At 36.1% G+C, this 20,913-nt stretch overlaps 2 protein-coding genes across 2 annotated transcripts; both read right to left on the bottom strand.

The window, feature by feature from the left end:
- Positions 1–606: 606 nt before the first annotated feature.
- On the bottom strand, positions 607–3,441 carry LOC133291383 (B-box zinc finger protein 18-like). The gene is made up of 6 exons (XM_061489642.1): positions 3,262–3,441; positions 3,023–3,145; positions 2,510–2,606; positions 2,309–2,424; positions 1,971–2,213; positions 607–1,090 (listed from the first exon to the last, which is right to left on the bottom strand). The coding sequence occupies exons 2-6, from the start codon at positions 3,113–3,115 to the stop codon at positions 1,085–1,087; spliced, it is 555 nt and encodes a 184-aa protein (XP_061345626.1). The 5' UTR covers positions 3,116–3,145; positions 3,262–3,441; the 3' UTR covers positions 607–1,084.
- Positions 3,442–5,864: 2,423 nt separating this feature from the next.
- Positions 5,865–6,976, bottom strand: LOC133291393 (glyoxylase I 4-like). The gene is made up of 3 exons (XM_061489656.1): positions 6,738–6,976; positions 6,526–6,643; positions 5,865–6,428 (listed from the first exon to the last, which is right to left on the bottom strand). The coding sequence occupies exons 1-3, from the start codon at positions 6,905–6,907 to the stop codon at positions 6,141–6,143; spliced, it is 576 nt and encodes a 191-aa protein (XP_061345640.1). The 5' UTR covers positions 6,908–6,976; the 3' UTR covers positions 5,865–6,140.
- Between the last annotated feature and the right edge of the window lie 13,937 nt (positions 6,977–20,913).

The following is a 20,913-nucleotide window of genomic DNA, read 5'->3' as shown; positions in this document are numbered from 1 at the left end:
AAAGAATGGCATTATGGCAATGTAGTAGTTGGATTTGTTTTTTCGAAAATAATTTCCACTCTTACGTTTTTGGGAAGCAATTTTATCTCTTAAAACATTCAATAAATACTCCCAAATCTCGAGTTAACATAAAAAGAAGAGTGTGTGTCATTTTAAAGGATATAAAATTGTATCATTTTAAGTGAGAAAAAGAGATAAACTATGAAAGAGAGAGAGAGTGGACAAAAATAATAATAAAGGTGTAAGTCCCACTTCTTTATTAGAGTAAAATGACACAAATTGTGTCACACTTTTCCCTAACATAAAACGTAAAAGAATTAATCATGAAAGAAATGACAAATGGTCAATGAATGATTTGGTTCCCCATGTGGTGAGAAAGTATTCGTAACCGTGAAGGTCTTTATCATTATAGTAAATCATGCATAGTGTCTTCTAGGTATAGACAGTGCTCAATAATTCACGAAATTGGAAGCAAGGCTACTTCCTATGATCTATATATCAATCATTATGAATTCCTTCATGTCACAAAATTGGAAACATGAACTCATGAAATGATACTAGACAAATTAGGTGATGAGAGGGGGGAAAAAAATTAAGATAAAAAAAAAACTATTGATTTGTCTATACACGACTCAAATTAGACTAAAATCATAATCACAAACAAAACATGAGGGGTGCCAATCCCCATCTCAAACAAAGAAACAAAAAGGAAAAATTATGAATCAGAAAATTTAGAAGCTACAATTTCTACCACCGTATGTTGGTTTGGCAAGGGGGGAGCGTTATGGCATACAGAACTGAAACCAGAAACAAAAGTCTAACACACAATTCATTGAAAGAGATCACAGGTATACAGTTAACAGTGCTTTTGCAGTATAGACATGTTGTGTTGAACTACCAAATTAAATTCCTACATAAGCGAACAAACTCCTCAAAAGACTTCGGTGCCTCATTTGCCAGAACTGGATGTTAACAGAGTATGCCATCCTTGTGACTAGCATGCATGAGAACAATACGAAGCTTTTTCCATTGGTATATTTCTGGTGTGAGCTCCTGTCAGAACTGCATTGCCTAGTTGCATGATTTATGGCTGCCAAGAAAAGAAAAGCATTCCTGAGAAATATATTTGTAAGCGCACGTCATGCATACTGTAACAAGGACTGTTTAGTACAAATGTTACAACTTACAAGGTTCTACTTTCATCCAGCCATTAGATGAATGCATTGAGGACGGAAAGATGAATGAAGTGGTATTGAAGTTGAGTAAAAAAATGGGGGGTGTTCAATTATGCTCAATATCATTGTTCAGGTGAACTTTCTAACCAAATAAAATTTTGGGAGTTTTATGAGAATATATGAATCCCTGCTTCAGAAGGAAGCAATCTGTAAAAGTTCCGAGCACATTTCAATATGATTTTTTATTTTTATTTTAATCTTAAGAATTTTCAAGCCCACAATTATAAATACATATCAATATTGACCTTGACAATGTTAATTTCTGTAGGTTGCAGTAGTAAAGGGGAATTATATCTATGCTTCTTGGTGAGTCCTGACATGCAAGGGACCACAACATGTCCCTTCAAGTAAAGCTGCACATTTGATCCCACAAGACATGACTCAGTGCAATAGTGGAACTGGAACCAAGTATCAAGCAATTTGTAGGACTGAATGACTACTTGCTACAAATTCCATTTATAGATAACCATAACATAAAGTAATTCAACAATCACATGGCCTTTAAATATAGTCCCATATCCCAATCATAACTGTCTTACCTACTTGAACAAGTTTACTACATTCAATGCATTATTTGCAATACCCCATATTCTAGTGATATCAATTTGCACCAACAACAGGCTCAATAATTTCAGTTTGCAAGTATTTGCAGTATCCCATTTATGTGAAACACACCTCTACCAGAAAAGAAATTTCTAACTAGCCAGACAAAATTTACTTCCCATGCACTCTAACCTGATTATTTGATGCTTGTTCATGTATTCTGTTAGGCTGCATGTTCAAATCAATCATTTTCGTTTCCATCTTGGCATGCCCATCAGCATCAGATTCTGGCGATAGAACCATCGGCATCCTGTGATTTTGTTGCTTCTCTCCCATTTTTAGTCTGGGAAATGGATGTTGTCCTCTTTTAATCTCACCTGGTTCCAGAGGTTGCAAAGCTGGGTTTTCTGCATGACTAGATTTATCTCCTGGAAACTATGGAACAAGGAGATATTATACATTTTATGGGTCCCGAAACGGTATCAAGATAACAAATTAAGACCAATTCATGTTTGAAAGGAGAGGCACACCTCAACTCTTTGCCTAAACCGAAGATATCTTCCATGAGTTCTTTTACCTCCAACATGAACTATCATATCACACTGCAAACAAAGGGAACTTCCATCTGTCTCGCAATAGAAGAAAGCTACATCCAGATTGAAAGGGCAAAGACATAAGCAATAGGCATCAGAGGAACAACACTACAAGAACAGAAAGAGGAAACTCCCTACCTGGTGCATTCTCACATATGTCACAGCTTGGCACATCACTTGGACTTGCAAGACCAACCCTTACATGCCGACTAGCTAGCTTATTGCACATGTGAACCTGTCAGCTCCAAAATTAAACCTTTGAGCCATTGGTTGAAATATGTAAAAAACCAGATTAAAGTAAAAAAAGTAAAAACAATCTTTGGTTTTAAATTTACAAAAAATCCACAAAAAAGAATAAAATTGGATCAAAGTCTATTTATGAAGCTACAATAAAGCTGGAGAGTCAAATTGCAAGTCCTTCAATTTGTTACCCCCATAGGTACTTCTACTCATTTCCTCCATCAATGAACTTCTCCAAGTTTAGCACCACGATTTCAATATTGCTACATTACCGAGGAAACATCAAACTAAAGCATTCACAGCCAGTGATCTAAGAGAAACACCGACACATCATTGTGAACACGAATCAACACCGAAGCGGCAACGAAGATCAGAAAATATAAAAGATACTATTACAGATAGAAAAAATACCTTCTCATCACAGGCACGACAGAGTGCGGCCTCATCGGCGGCGCAGAAAACGATAGCCGCCGCGCTCTCACAAGCGTCACAAAGCGTTCGCATAATTGAACTCTCTAACTTTCATTGCATCAGCTAACAAATGAAGAGAAAGTTGATGTCAGATTCAGAAGAAACACCTGAATTTCCTCCTCGGGAAACAAAAAAGAATATGAATATATAAAAAGACACAGAACAAGACAGATTTTCACCAAATCCATGTGGGTATGACAGTTTTTTGTTTTTGTTGTTGTTTTTCTCTATGTTGGTATGTTGCCTGGTGTTACTGGAGGAGGTGGAGGTGCTACTTGATGACGATGATGGGGAAGAACTATGATTAGAGTGTAGGATAAAAAAGAGAGGATTTTGAAGAAGTGGGGGACCTTGGGGTTGATTCCAGAACTATGCAAAGACCCAATAAATGAGTGTTTGTCAACCATGTTGGGCTCAAAAGGTTACTTCATAGCCACAAATTTAAAGCCAATGTGGGGTTGACAGCAACTCAAGGTTCCCTCTCACCCACCAATTATGTTGTCTCACATGGGACCCATCTCCTTGTAGTGTTTATTGTTGCCAAGCCTAATTAACATTGCCTTTCGTGCATGCCCTTCCATTTCAACCACAAACAAGCAAAGAAACGAATCTCGCTCTCCTTCACCTAATTCCATTTATGTCTTCTCTGCATTATAGTTCCGTTCAATTCTTTTGCTGTGGGGACTTGGAGGGCAAATTTCAAACTCTTTAACTTGTTTATGCAGTCTACTGAAAATCCAATGTGCAACAAATGGGGGTAAGGGAGCTGACTATGGGAAATGGAGAGGGTCAACATGTGCCATATTCACCAGGAATTTAAATATTTTCATCCTTTATTATCCCCACTTCAATAATATCAAAGAGTCAAAATTTGTGTGAATAACAGAGTAGTCAATTCGCCTTAAAAAGTAATTAGAGTTGAATTAACTAAAAAAATATATCCAATGGGCATGGAAAATACAAGAGACACTGACGCGTGTCTTTTTAGAGTTTAGATTTGGAAAAAGAAGATTTTTTTATTCACGTTGCGTATCTCCCAACTTTCCCTTTTAAGAGACACAAAATAATGCAAAGATTTCTACTGTTTTTTGCATTTTAGGGGGCTGGTGGATTTGGTTTGATCCTTTGATATCTATGTTAGTGAATAATGATAAGGAAAACACTACAGTTTTTAAACACCTTTCTATAGTTGAGGCAAAAAAAAAAAAAACTCTAGACTGCTGGCTGCTGTTTCAAATCTATAATTAGAAGGATATTCACAAAATTATAATTTTTGTTGATTCTAGAAGAACTTTCCCAAATTGTACTAGAAGTGAACTAGTAAGACTTATGTTGAGCTTGACTTTAACACCTCATTGTTCCACAGCATCAAATTGTTTCAGAAGTTCAGTTAAACTAGACTCCTACATTTCGGAAGCTACCATTTTAGTTAATACTCTTTTAAAGTTGAGAATTCACCGCTAGGGGTGTGATAAATGAGCGATGACCTTTCAGGGGTCTTTGGCTCGGCGGCTCGTGAAGGCATGAAGAATCTTTTCCATTCTTCGGTTATGTATGGAAAGATAGAAATAAAATGACTACCATTTTGGGTATTCACTTAATCTTATTAGGTATAGGTGCTTTTCTTCTAGTATTCAAGGCTCTGTATTTTGGGGGTATATATGATACCTGGGCTCCAGGGGGGAGATGTAAGAAAAATTACCAATTTAACCCTTACTCCAAGTATTATATTTGGTTATTTATTAAAATCACCTTTTGGAGGAGAGAGTTGGATTGTTAGTGTGGACGATTTGGAAGATATAATTGGAGGGCATGTATGGTTGGGTTCCATTTGTATACTTGGTGGAATCTGGCATATCTTAACCAAACCCTTTGCATGGGCTTGGCGTGCACTTGTATGGTCTGGAGAAGCTTACTTGTCTTATAGTTTAGGTGCTTTATCTGTTTTTGGTTTTATTGCTTGTTGCTTTGTCTGGTTTAGGGTTGTTAGAACCAAGTTTGGACTTGTATAAAAGCTCGTTTAGTAAAAAGGCCTCAGGTTCCAATTCAAAAGCTCGGCCTTGGAGTCTCTCAGGCTGGCCTAGTATATTAATTTTTATTTATATTTTTTATACTATTTGTAATAGCTCTTTCTCTCTCTCCTCTCAATCCAATATTTCACTCCTATTTTATTAGTTAAACAAATTTTTTGAATGATTTTGTTCTATATTATGTTGTTTGGATATATATTGAATTTATGAATATTTATGGAATTATTAATGTTGTTGATTGTATATTCTGTTTGGATAAATTTTGGTTGTCTTATTTTTTTTCTAACAGGCTAAATCTAGCTTTTATTTTTTGTAAATAAGGCAGGCCACGAACCGATAATTATATTCGTAACAGGTAACGAGCTTGGTAAGACCGACACATTTAAGACCAAAGCTCGGCTCGGCCCGGTCCGTTAACACCCGTATTCACCACCAACAACCTTTAGATGTCTTGCCCTTTTTCTTTTTTTTTTCTCAGCTGATGCTACGAGTATAGCTCATAGTCGAAAAACTTCAATTTTGTTCCTGTTAGAATATGACTTGGCCTCGTACTTTAACCTTATTCTAGCTTAATATATTACCGCTAGTCTTACTACTTTGTTGCATTGAATTTGAACCATGAATTTGGTAACCTTGTGCCTTCGCCAGCTCTACTCTGTGCTTTGTGGAAGCAACACAGTGCTGCAAACTCATTGCCTCATGCGGAAAAGAATCAAAAGATACAGACATAACCGCTGGAGAACATAAGACACAACTGAGCAATCTCACAATTTCTTATTATTTCAAACACCACATTATACAATAGTGTTTTTCTTTGGCCCAACCTTCACAAACCAAGACTTCAAGACCACAAACAGGATTTTGGATAGATTTTAACATAAATCAATATCAGTCTTCTCTTCATATCCCCCAACCTATCATTTTTTTCTCTGTTTTGATCAACAAACTCTTTACTTATCTTACAAACAAAAAATAAAAGGAAGTGAAGTTAATGTCCTTCACTTTGTTGTTTTAAAACTATAGACAAATTAAAACGAGAAGTTCATCATGTCCATGCTCAAGCTTTCCATCATCACACTCTCCATGAGTCCACACTTGGTAGGAGACTTCTTAAAGCTCTGGCCTCGAGGCTTGAAAGAGCATGAAGAAACAGGAATGATTGGGATATTCTCACAGTTACAAAGCTCAATCATGTACCCGTCAGGGTCATGGAAGAACACCTGTTCCACCTTGATTCCACCATCCTCTACCACAGCTGTTACATACCTCATCCCCATATCTTCTAACCTACTCTTAACAAGTCCAACATCCGTACACTGCCCAAAACCAAATTGCAAAAATTTCTTTTAAACATAGCTATCGTGATCCATGTGAACATTTAATTAATGATACTATAATTGAAAGCCTAATTACCTGGAATGATATATGATTGTCCTTGGGATTAATAGGCCGTAATTCATTCACGCAGGTATCAAATTGGTCTATGTCTGGATTCTCAATCAAGTGTATTCCAATACCATAATTGTAAAACCTACAAAAATAAAATAAAAGTAACCACATTAATATTCTTTGTAACAAGATAATTAATATAGAAAAGGGCAATGAAGAGAAAGTGATAAGCTAACCAGGCTCCATTGAAATTGAAAGAAGATGGGCGTTTGATGAGAACAAAGCCCAAGACTTGCTCATAAAACCTCATAGACTCCCACACTGATCTACACAAGAGAGACACATGGTTCAATGAGAGCAAGGGAAGTGCTTGTGCTTCAAAGTTGCCAACTTCCTCAATCTCCATGTTCCACTCTTGTTCTCTTAATGAAGCACCTGCACTAAGCTCAGCTTAGCTTTCTCTTGTGTGTTGAAGTTTGAACTTTGCAGTGAATCCAATTGGCTAAGTTGGTTCTTATATATAGCAGGAATTTAGTAATATCTCAGAACTTTATCCAAACCAATGCACCATTTTTTTTTTTGTCGATGTAAGTAGGAACTTTCGTGGAGGATTCTTTAATGCTGCACTGCCCTCATTAACATACTAGATTTAAGCCTATTTTTTTCATTCTGTGCATGTTTGTTTGCTCTTGAAGCTTACAAATTGGCACAATTGTGGTCGTATCGTATAACTTCAGCCACTGACCAGTGTAGAGGTTAGTACCCTACAGAAAGTACAAGGTTCAAAACATTTGAGAAATTTCGAAGATGCTTCCCAGCACAAACTTCACGTTGTTACGTTTTTTTTTCCTTTGTGTATTACTCAAAGACCACTACTCACTACTCACTCTGTCTACGTAGTAACGTAGTTTGCTCTGTGATGTACGGACCCACTCTTTCTTCTACGTATTATTTACACGTAGTATGGGGACATCTGGAAGAGCAAGTTGGCAAATCTTCCCCATATGGGCTCAATGGGCTTTATGCAAACTCGGACTTCAAATCTTGGACTCTTTGTGAGCCCAAAATACAATAATGACATGTACAAACACTGTTAGGAGCACCTACTCCTCTTTCCTCGTTATTAGCTATCCATTTGAAAGAACAGTCATTTTATCTTAAGAATAGGATTTTCTTTTTTGGATTGATTAAAAATTTAAATTTTATTAAAATAATACAGTGGAATTAGTGGCGGACCCAGAATTTTTTTTTTATGTCTGCATACTCAAGCCGGAGGTTTGGGGGTGCCTCCCCCGGTTTTTTTTTTAAAGATCATAATCATGATTCAATTTTTGCTTCCACTTCAAAAGTAAAGTTTTGGTGAATCAACCAAAGTTTTAAAGAAATAATCGATAATAATAATTAAAAAATAAATAAACACTACAGAAAGACATTTGTAAAATATAATATGATTGTAGGGGTTAATCGATCAAAAACTTACCTTTGTCGATGTCTATTTGATCCAAAGTTGACCAGTTTTGTTTCATAAAAAAACATGAAAAATTCCGTTTGATTCTCCTCCACTCTTTATCTTTTTCCTTTTAATCTTTCTATCTTTTTATTTTTTTTACTTGATTTGAATCACACATCCTATGAAAAAAAATTTCTCCTCAACTCTATGCCTGCAAATGCGGACAATGGAACCAACCTACGTCCGCGATTGAGTGAAATACATATGCAAATGTGCGACTATCAAGCGGTGCGTAGTGCAAATTGTGCTTGAATGCGCACACCTCCATCACAACTTGTAACTCTCGTCAAATGATAGGTGCGTCTTCACTGTGTGTGAGTTGTACTCTCCCTTTATGTGTAACTTAAACATACACAACCTTTTACATGTTTCATTATATTATTTTAATCAATAAAATATTTAGATTTTGAATCAATAAGATAATTTTTTTATCATTTTATAGGATTAAAACTAAAAAAGCGAAAGAGCAGGAAATTTGTGTATTTAAATTAATATAATTTATATTTTTAAAAAATTAAACAAAAGCTTTTAATTTTTTAATTATTATTTTCCTAAAAAAACGATCTAGCCAATATATTCGGCCAAGTCAGGAGGGCCCACTTAATTGATGGGATGATATTTTGTCAACCCAACCTCTGGCAATTGGCAAACCATATGCTGTAAGTCGTAGGTAGACAACTTTATTTCTTAATTAAGTGGGCTCCTTCCCATCATAGCTAATTACCTATACTCAATCAATGTTATCAAATTTACGAACCGATAATTAATTCGGTCTGGATATTAAGCTACCGGTTTAATTAATGAGTTGTTGATTCAATTGTATAAATTAAATATGGATTTAAATTTTTTAAAGTTATTTTAAACAATTTTATCTAATTTCATCAAAATACACATAAAAATTCATGTGAAATCCATGTGAAGAGAAAAGAGAAAGAAAAAAATATGGGCAAAGAAAAAAGAGAATATGGGTACTAAACACTTTTCTGTGTGTATTTTGATAAATATTAGATAAAATTATCTAAAATAATTTTAAAAATTTTAAATTCGTTAAATATATATAATAAAATATAATAAATATAAAATTAGAAGTATATTAACTAACTAGGGGAAGGATATACTTACCACCAAAAAAGTTTACCACATTTACAACCAGCTTAATCACCGTTGATTTCTGTTTTCCGTCAATCTAACGATTATAATTTATTGGATTTTAATGAGAATTAATAATTAATTAATAAATGTGATACAGTAATTTCTAATAAATTATAACTGTTAGATTGACGGAAATCAACGGTGATTAGGTTGGTTGTAAAAGTGGTAAACTTTTTTGGTGGTAAGTATATCTAGAGCTGTCAAAATGGGCCAGTCCGGTCCATTTAGCCCTAGCCCAAGTGGGTTAGGGCCAAAAAACCCGCAGGGTCAAAAAGCCCACAATGATATAGATCCACACGGGCCAAAGCCCTATGGGTTAGGGCTAGCCCGCGGGACTTCTAAAAAAATAATATGAATTTTTTTTTAAAAATATTTATAATAAAATGGTGCATAGAAATTATTAGAAAAAATAAAAATAAATAGTTTTTAGAAAATTGTCACTTTTTAAAAAAATTAGTGCATAGAAATTTTTTCGTAAAAAGTTTTGACAGAAAATGTTTCTGTTAAAAAATAGACGAAAAAAAAAAATCGTCAAAATTCTTTACAGAATCTAAAATCCGTAAAAGTTTTTGACGAAAAAATTTCCGTCGAAATTCTTGACGAAAAAATTTCCGTCGAAATTTTTGACGAAAAAAATTTCCGTCGAAATTTTTGACGAAAAAAATTTTCGTCAAAATTTTTGACACAACAATTTACGTCAAAATTTTTGATGAAAAAAGATTTTGTCGAAATTTTTGACGAAAAATATTTTTGACAAATTTTTCGATAAAAAATATTTCTATCAAAATTTTAAACGGAACACATTTTTGTTAAAAATTTTCCACGAAAATTATTTCTGTAAAAAACTTTGACGAAAATATTTCTGTAAAAAATTTCAACGAAAAAAATATTTTGTCGAAAATCTTTACGAAATCTAAATTCCGTCGAAAGTTTCACAGATACATTTCCCTCAAAAATTTTGAAAAAAAATATTTCCGTTGTAATTTTCATTGGGTCACATTTTCATCGAAGATTTTGGACGGAAAATATTCTGTCAAAATTTTTGAAGGAATTCTTTTTTCCGTCAAAACTTTTGATGAAATTTTTCTTTGTAAATTGGGTTGAATATTGTAGCCCGCGGGCCAGCCCCAACCTAATCCTATAATGAGAGGGCTTTAAAAGGATGGGCTTAAAATGGCCCCATTACATAGAGGGCTAAAATTTTATAGGGCTGGCCCTAGGGCTTGATGGGTTGGCCCTAAGACTTGAGCCCTTTTTGACAGCTCATGCCTCAACTAAACTAATAATTAGAGTTTGTTTAGTAATAAGAGCTACGAGTTATAATTAATATGATCTAAGTTCAAATTTTATTAGTGATATTTTTCAAGTATTTTATTCAAAATTTCACAAAATCAAAGTTTTGAAAAAAAAAAATTGATGCATATTTAATATTGATTGAACCCGATTGAAAATCGGTTTACCGGATTAGTTGGGGATTTGGTTTATGATTCAACCGACCGAATCGGCCGGTGAGATCGGTTGTTATATCACTGTTAACTCAAACTCAACTCACCTTATTAGTTGTTGGGAAAACTCGGTTCCCTCAAGCTCGGCTCAGGGGCCTTTGTGCGGAAGTCAATCAACAAGATCCTGATCTCGGATCTCGACAATACCTCGACCTGAACTTCACCAGGTCAGGCAGCGCAGCGGAACAATCAAAAACGAAAAAATCAAAATAGGAGAGAGAGAAGAAGAACACAACCAGTTTTTAACGTGGGAAAACCTTCTCCTATGAAGAAGTAAAAAATCCACGGGACCTAGTCCAGATCAGAAATCCACTATGAAAATAATGGTTACAACGAATCAAATACATCAATGTGGTGGTTAACTCAACCTCTCCAACAATGGTGATAATCAAACTACCCTAGAGATGTTTCATTCAAACTCTCTCTCTAGAGATCTTTTAAATGCAAAGCATAAAGCCTTGCTCAAACAATCAAATAATTCTCTCAAATTTGTTCTCTCAAATCTGACATAGCCTCCACCCACAACTAATGAGTATATATAGAGGAGGTGGAAATTAGGGTTAGGGTTTTTAGGAAACCCCTCAAATGGGCTTGGGCTTAGCATTGAAGGAGGAAGCCCAACAAATCTCCCCCTCCGACTTCAATGTGTCGGCTTCAACATCAACCCGGCTCCTTCACAGCAGTCTTCAAATTTTCTTGCTGGAACCGGCTTTGTCATCATGTCGGACCAATTTTGGTCAGTGTGCACCTTGACGAGTTCGAGCTCTCCACCTTCCACCACATACCGGATCCAGTGATACCTCACATCAATATGCTTAGTGCGAGAGTGATAGGTTGAATTCTTCGCAAGATGGATTGCGCTTTGATTGTCACAACCCAGCTCGTACTTGTCTTGATCATGGCCGAGTTCCATGAGGAACTTCTTCATCCACAACATTTCTTTGCTTGCCTCAGTAGCGGCAATGTACTCAGCCTCAGTTGTCGATAGTGCAACACATTTCTGAAGTCTTGATTGCCAAGAGACAGCTCCTCCGGCAAATCTCATCAAATATCCTGTAGTCGACTTCCTCGAGTCGGCGTCTCCCCCTAAATCAGAATCCGAGTAGCCTTGCAACTCGGCTTTGCCTTCTCCAAAACGGAGACATAAGTTGGTCGTACCTCGGAGGTACTTGAAGATCCACTTCACTGCTTCCCAGTGCTCTTTGCCGGGGTTTGACAAATACCGGCTTACCATTCCTACAGCATACGCCAAGTCGGGTCTAGTGCAAACCATTGCATACATCAAGCATCCGACGGCGGATTGGTAAGGGACCTTCATCATCTCATTTTTGTCTTCATCAGATCTCGGACATTGCTTTTGGTTCAGCTTTATGTGTCCGGCTAGGGGGGTGCTCACTGTTTTGGCTTTGTCCATGCTGAATATCTTCAAAATCTTCTCAATATATTTCTCTTGACTCGGCCACAGTAGCTTCTTCTGTCTATCTCGGATAATCTTTATTCCGAGAATCTGCTTTGCAGGGCCGAGGTCCTTCATTGCGAAGGACGAGCTCAACGCCTTTTTCAGGGCGGCTATCCTCGATTTGTCTTTCCCTACAATAAGCATGTCGTCAACATATAACAACAAAATCAGAAAATCTCCGGCCTCATACCTCTTCACAAATACGCAGTGGTCGACATCTGTCTTTTCAAATTTATGATCAGTCATGAATGATTCAAACTTCTTGTACCATTGCCGAGGTGCTTGCTTCAAGCCATAGAGGCTCTTCTTCAACCGACATACCAAGTCATCTTTGTCTGGAGCTTGGAACCCTTCAGGTTGCTCCATATATATTTCTTCTTCTAAGTCACCGTGAAGAAATGCCGTCTTCACGTCCATTTGTTCTACCTCGAGGTCCATCGAAGCCGCCATGGCTAACACGGTTCGGACCGAGGTCATTTTCACCACAGGAGAAAAAATCTCCTCAAAATCAACTCATTTCTTCTAATTGCAGCCTTTCACTACAATCCGGGCTTTGTATCTCGGCTTTTGCCCGTTCTCTTCATTCTTAATCTTGTAGACCCATTTATTTTTCAAAGCTCGTCTACCTTTAGGAAACTCGGTCAGCTCATAAGTCTGATTCTCGTGCAGAGACTTCATCTCGTCTTGCATTGCCTTTTGCCATTCTTCTTTCTCTAAGCTCATCACAGCCTCATCATAACTCTGAGGCTCACCGTCTTCAGCAACAACGGTGTATTCATCAGATGGGTATCTCGTAGAGGGTCTTCTTTCTTGAGTTGGATATCTCAGCTGTTCTTCAGCTTGAGAACCCGGTTCATCATTCTCATCATCAACCCGGACCTCAATGTCTTGGTCATCTTCAGCTTGTTGCTGATTATCAATTTCTTCATTTTCTTGATTTTCTCCCCCTGCTTCAGCTCGGACAGGAGGGACGGGTTCTTCATGTCTAACAGTAACCCGGACTTTGGGCTTCGAGATGTCATGAATGTTCTCATGCTCATGAAAGATCACATCTCGGCTTCTCACTATCTTCTTATTGATTGGATCCCAAAGTCGGAACCCGAACTCACATCTCGGCGAACCAAGATAAATGCATTCTTTGGTCTTTGCATCAAGTTTGGTCCTTTCATCTTTAGGGATATGCACGAAAGCTCGGCATCCAAACACTTTTAATTGATTATAGGCCGCTTTCCGACCTGTCCAGACTTCTTCTGAAATTTCTCCTTCAAGTGGCCGTGATGGTGAGAGGTTGATCAAGTCAACAACAGTTTTGACGGCTTCTCCCCAGAATGATTTCAGTAACCTGGCATTGGATATCATGTTTCGTGCCTTCTCTTCAATTGTTCTGTTCATCCTCTCACCCAGTCCATTTAACTGTGGAGTCTTGGGGGGCGTCTTCTCAAGTCGAATACCGGCCGCTCTGCAGTATGCATCAAATAGGCCGCAATACTCACCACCATTATCAGATCGGACCACCTTCAATTTCTTTCCAGTCTCCCTTTCAACCATAGCATGGAATTCTTTAAAGGATTGGAGTACCTGGTCTTTAGTCTTCAACAAATATACCCACACTTTGCGGGAATGGTCATCAATAAATGAAACAAAGTACTGAGCTCCTCCAAGAGATTTTTCCGACATGGAGCAAACATTAGTATGGACGAGGTCAAGAATATACCTGCGTTGTCTTGGTTGATCCGGTCTCACAAAAGAAACCCGGTGCTGCTTTCCAGCTAGGCAGTGCGTGCAACTCTCCAACGCTTGGCCTTTCAACCCAGTCAGTAATCCTTTCTTGTTCAGGATCTGTAGCCCTTTCTCGCTCATGTGGCCGAGGCGCTTGTGCCATAGCTCCAAGCTAGGTTCATCTCGGACAGAATTGGCTTCTCCTCCATTGATCTTTCCTTGCATCACGTACAAGGATCCTTCTTTCTTACCTCGGGCCACGACCAAGTTTCCCTTGGCCAGCTTCCATCTCACACTACCGAAGTAGTTCACTAACCCGGCATCATCAAGTTTGCCTACCGAGATTAGGTTCAAACGCATGTCAGGAACATGCCTCACATCTTTCAACACAAGTCGGCATCCGACATCTGTGGTCAGAGTTACATCACCGACACCAACAATCTTGCTGGTCACTTGATTTCCCATCTTCACGACTCCAAAATCACCACCTCGATAAGAGGAGAAAAAACCTTTGTGTGGAGTAACATGGAAGGAGGCACCAGAGTCAACAATCCAAGTGCAGTCATCATATGCAACATTCAAATAATTATCCTCGCCAAGGAGGAATATCTCGGCATCAGGGTTTGCAGCCACCGCAGTGGTGCTCTTGTCTTCCCTCTTCTTGGGAATAATCTGATCCGGCTTCACAGAGCCGTTCTTCTCGTCATTTTGCAGGGTCCAGCAGTCTGGCTTCTTATGGCCTGTCTTTCCACAGTAAAAGCACTTCAACTCATATTTCGGCTTTGACCGACCTCTGGACTTGTCTTGTCTGTCACGACCTCTACCTCGGCTTTTGCTTCTACCGCGGGAGTCGGATTTCCCTTTGTTCTCAACAACGTTGGCCTCATACGTACTTGAAGTACCTCGTTCTCTTCTCCTGGATTCTTCGCCTATGAGGCTGTCTGTCACGACATCCATCTTCAATTTTCCATCTGGAGTCGAGTTATTCAGGGTCACCACCAGAGTATCCCAGCTTTCTGGCAGCGAGCTCAACAGCAGCAATGCCTGCAATTCTTCATCAATTTTCATATCAGCCTTTGACAGCTGATTCACAATACCTTTGTAGGTGTTCAGGTGTTCAATCATGCTCATGCCGTCCTTGTATTCAAGCTTAACAAGTCGGCGAACCAAGTGTGCTTTGTTCCTGGGAGTCTTCTTCTGAATCATGGACTCCAGCTTCGTCCACAACTCATACGCGTTCGTGAATTCGGACACGTGCTCAAAGAGACTTTTATCAATATATTTCCTGATCGTGGCTACCGCCTTCCGACTCAGGATCTCCCATTCCTTATCTGTCTTGCCTGCTGGTCTCTCATCAAGGATAATGGACTCATGTAGATCTTTGCAGTAGAGATGATCTTCCATCATCGGTCTCCAATATGTGAAATTATCAGCGGTCAACTTGAACATATCTCCATCATGAGTTATGCCACTGGTCTCCATCTCGTCTCCCTCAGAACCCGTCGAACTCGGGCTTTGATACCACTGTTGGGAAAACTCGGTTCCCTCAAGCTCGGCTTAGGGGCCTTTGTGCGGAAGTCAATCAACAAGATCCTGATCTCGGATCTCGACAATACCTCGACCTGAACTTCACCAGGTCAGGCAGCGCAGCGGAACAATCAAAAACGAAAAAATCAAAATAGGAGAGAGAGAGAAGAAGAACACAACCAGTTTTTAACGTGGGAAAACCTTCTCCTATGAAGAAGTAAAAAATCCACGGGACCTAGTCCAGATCAGAAATCCACTATGAAAATAATGGTTACAACGAATCAAATACACCAATGTGGTGGTTAACTCAACCTCTCTAACAATGGTGATAATCAAACTACCCTAGAGATGTTTCACTCAAACTCTCTCTCTAGAGATCTTTCAAATGCAAAGCATAAAGCTTTGCTCAAACAATCAAATAATTCTCTCAAATTTGTTCTCTCAAATCTGAGATAGCCTCCACCCACAACTAATGAGTATATATAGAGGAGGTGGAAATTAGGGTTAGGGTTTTTAGGAAACCCCTCAAATGGGCTTGGGCTTAGCATTGAAGGAGGAAGCCCAACATTAGTTTCTATATGTTTTGGTGAAATTTTCCAACTCGTTGAATAACATTTTATCAACTCAGCTCAACTGCTAGCGTAATTAGTGAGTAGCACTTCTTTGCGGTCTTCAACCATTAATAGTTCTGTCCATTTTGTACTGTCCCATTTTATACATATATATATAAAATATAAAGGGAAATATTACTCTCATCTTACATGAGATAGTTATCTCATTTTGTCTCCCTCCGAAAATCACACCCTTTTTCTTCTTTTTCTTTTTTGTTTTTTAATGGTGGACCCCACCTCGATTCTCTCTGTAGCATGAGAGAACTACTCTCATGCAACATGAGAGTAATATTTCCCAAATATCAATGTGCCGTTCGTGCCGTTTTACATCAAAAAAAATAAAAATAATTTGTACTGTCCTATTTTAAAATAAATTTTTATACTAAAAAATAAAAGTTTTAATGTTTCTACGGTAAATGTAGATAAATTATCTATATTTGCTTCCAAAATGACATCGTTTTGAATTGAAAAATTAAAAAATTATAATAAAAAAGACTATTATAATTCTAAAATAAATTATAATAACAAAAATATCTTGATTTTTGTCTCAAAACAACATCGTTTTAGATTTAATATAAATAAGTTATCTACGGTAGAAAAAATGAAAAACAAAATACCAATTTTTTATAATGATTTGTTCTCACTTGTAAAGTGATCTCTGATGTGATTTGAATACTTTTCGTCTGTTTATAGATGAAAAAAAAAATTGTATTTGTATTTTTATGTATGTGATTTAATTAACTTTTCTAAAATTGATAATTTAGCGGTGAGAATACTTCCCACCTGGCTAGTACGCAACAAAATAAAGTCCAAATGTCGCATGTGATAGTGATTTCACGTTTGCCAAACCTAATCCAAGCGTGGACCGAAAGTAAATGCTAAATATTAGGCTATAAATCGCTGTTAATTAGCTCATTTAACTACTAAAGTCATCTGGACTCGTTTGTCTGTTTGCAATCAAACTTAAGTTTAATTGAGAACATCATCCTCTCACCTAATCCACATTCACTAACACCTAAATGCGACCATCGTATGTTTGCTATTGCAATTATTTCGTCCCCCCCTTTTTTTTTTACTATGATTGATAGTTATTATCACTGAAACAAGGATGATAAGTTTTTTTTGAATATTACAGGAATCGAACTTGCAACCTAACACACACTACACACACCCAACACCACTAGGCTAATCCTAGTGGTGCAAAGGTAAAAGGAGGATGATAAGTTGAAATAGTTATACTTGCTCCTTTTTTTAATTAGGGTTAGCAGCTTGCTTTGTTATTTTCTTTAAAAGAAATATTATAATATATATTGTGAAAAACCTTCATGAGATTTACAAGTCTTTCTCCCAAGGTAATACATGGATATACCTAACAAGTTAACGTTTAAGGAATTAAAAATTAAAACTATTAAAAATATATTCTATATCTTATATTAAAAAATATTCTATTTTAAATAGTTGAGACATTTTATTAAAAATAATAAATAGTTTTATTTATTAACATGGGGACGTTAACGAAACACACAAAATAATATCATAAATCATGTGTGATGTTCGACCTTGAGAACGCAATGCTGCATTAGGTTTCTACTTCATAAATCACAATCATAACCTGTTCGTGCGGTGTCCCGTATCTTGGGGTCACATAGGGTAGTGTCCCTTCCGATACGTGGAACATTACCTACAGTCTAAGGAGTTTTCGGTTTCATTTTTCATAACAATTTATGCTATTTGGCATACCCTCGAACGTTTTGTGTGCAATTTTGGTTCAATAATTAATTTCCCCACCTTTCCTCCCACAAACATGTGGTCTCTAAGAGATTATAGTTCTTCAAAAACTTTTACAATATACATAGGTACAGGCTATGATTGACAACGTTCATACTGTCTGGTTGGGTTTCAATTTGTGGACCATATATGTGACATTGATTTTCTTTTTAATTTATGAAAATAGTTATACTCTTCATTGTTATATTATTTCATGTATTCCGATACAGAAGTCAACATTTGAATTTAATTAAATAAAGCTACCATTCATTTTATTTAAAGTGTATCTTAATTTCAACTCATTAATTTTAATAGTAAAAATATATTTACTAGCTCAATTTAAAATAAATCTAATTATTTTTCTTTCAAATTTAAGCATATTCTTTTAGTAACTATTACCTAATTTGAGTTTGTTATACTCTATAAAAGGCAGGGTACTCCCGACTCATATTTAATATATAAGGGATATTTTTTTAGATCGGTGTAAGAATAATAAATTTTACATTCACTTTTAATCATTGATTTTTGTAAATTTGATGGTTGTAATTTATTAGAAATTAATAATTAATTAATAAAAATAATCCAATTAATCTTAACTGCTTGAATGATAGAAATTAATAATTAAGATTGAGTGTAAGTTGATCTTGTCTCAATATATAATGTATATATTTAAAGAGATTAATATTTTTCATGTTATAATAAATAAAATTATCTCCTATACGCATATAAAGTATGAGGCTCATATGAGGCCATATGAAGAAAAAAAAAAAAAAGGTATCACAAACTTTATATGTGTATTAAATGTGGGATTTGCATTCATCATGTTACATGACATAAATTTTTTTCTTACCCACACAATATTTTGTGAGGCCCGCACTTTTTGAAACAAAAATAAAAAATTAAGCACGCAAAATGAATTTCTATAACATTACACAATCACTTTTCCTACAACATAACTCTTATAAAATTCATTAAATATATACTTATCTCTGCCCACCAAAAAAAAAAAAATACAATTATCTCCTATTTTATCGATTATAACACGAGAAACACTAATCTTATATTTAAATATGAAAAAGTATAACAGAAACGCACTTTCTCACTTAAATAAAAGTCATCTGAAGAGTTCTGAACACAACGAGATGACCACGTATAATTTTTGCTAAAATTTAATAAAAACAAACTATATATGAAACCAACTTAACTCAAGACACGCTAATCTATACATTATAATAGAATTTTCCTATTCTTGTAAAGCAAACGTTAGTTGCTTAAACTCTTTAATATGTATTTATTATATTTGAAAATTCTCTGTCGGCTATGTAATCAATTGAATAGGAGAGAAAAAAAGAGGTAGATAGATAAGGGATGAAGTTAATGGGACATGATTCATGAACGTGCAGGCTTGCTGTTTGAGCACATACAAGTCCAAATGCATAAATTATAGTTTTGTATTTTACTTTGGAATCGATTATGTAACATCCATTTTATAGTACACATAACATATGAGTAATGGGTCTCTCCAGTCCCTAGTCAATGAAATTTCTCTCTCCAACTATGTCCACCACAAGATGCACATGGTCTGTTGAAGTTACATTACTTGTTTAGGTCAAAAGGTCCCCAACACCTTTTTCAATTGCCTCACCTCAAGGAATAATTGGGAAAGAACGTAATACCCAAACAAAGGTGTTTAACCACAAGAAGAAAATCTAACATATTATGAGAGAATGGTATTTAACTAAATAAAAAAAAAATAAGAATCTCTCAACCAACACTGACAGGACCACAATAATGTGCACCTCTATTATCGTAAAAGTTTGGTAGTTTTGATGGATAATTTCTTACACTAAATAAATCTATAAAAAAAAAAAAAAAAATCTCCTATCATCCCAATCAATATGGTTGTTAGATGCAAGAATCTTAATAAGCATTATTCTTGATGTTCAAATTACTGAATCTAGGATGGAAAGGTCTTTTGAAACTTTAAGTAATTATACACTTGTAAGATGTGGAAAAGTGGGGATAAGGCATGAGGCATCACGTGTTCCACCCAACTTATGGGCTAGAATTGCATGATTCAAAGCTTACTTTTATTTTTTCAGTACTATTTTCCCTGCTGCTCCCTGCACTAAATTATGGAGTCTTTTATTGCTTTATCAATTATAAGCAATTTATTGAAATTTGGAAGCACCATGCATGCAATGCAAATTAGAAACAGGGCTGTGGGTAAATTGGTAATTTGAGGTATCTGGGATCATCATAGTCTAGCTTTAACGTTGTTTTGTTTTGTTGAATATGACAAGAAGATTTATAAATAAGTCGTATGTTTTAACTATGGGTTGGTTTCATCTCATGTGACATGATAAGATCATTTTTTTGTACACACAAATCAAGTATGGATTTTACGCTTAAAAAAAAAAGTCAAACTAAAATCAGGATATGGCACCGTATCCTCAAGATACGTTGCCGGATCCTTGTTGCAGGAATGAACAGTGTCATTCCTGTAACATGATTCTTATATTTTCCTTTAACTATAAAGCAAAAAGTTTATTATATAATTTAAAAAGAAAAAAAATACAAAAAGATAAATATAATATGAGACTTTTATATTAGTAATTTAAACTATTATTTACAACACTCTTCTTCAAATTCGAGCATATAGCAAGTTTGTTACATAAATGATTTATCGTACACCTTCTCAAACACTTGGTGAAACATCAGCTAATTTTGATCAGTAGAGTTATATAATACAAATGCAACAAACAAATTAAGAGGGAGACGCCATAACCTCTGCTCTCAATTTCACTGAGATATCCACAGACGCACAATCCCTTTAGACAGAGAAAGGAAAATAGAGAGAGAAAATGCTATTTCTGCTTTCTCTCTTTACTCTTAAATTTTAAGCTCTCCTTTGTTCTTTCCCTGCATTTGCACCACAACGATCTTCTTTTCCATTTGAGAGCATATTTGCATGAGGTGAAGGAATATCAACATTTTTTATTTCCTGAAATTCCTTTCTTTCTTTCTTTATTATTATTATTATTATTATTATTATTATTTCGTTTGTGTTAACTTCGAAGTTTGAACTTCTACATTGCGTTCTCCACAGCAAGAATGGAGGACCAAAATTCACTGAATTATTCCTTGTTATAGCTGTTTAAG

The sequence above is a fragment of the Gastrolobium bilobum genome, unplaced genomic scaffold (assembly GCF_033153095.1).
Source record: "Gastrolobium bilobum isolate Gb01-03AN ecotype WA unplaced genomic scaffold, APGP_CSIRO_Gbil_v1 utg12132, whole genome shotgun sequence".
NCBI classification, from domain to species: domain Eukaryota; kingdom Viridiplantae; phylum Streptophyta; class Magnoliopsida; order Fabales; family Fabaceae; genus Gastrolobium; species Gastrolobium bilobum.
This window is presented reverse-complemented; position numbering and strand designations above follow the sequence as displayed.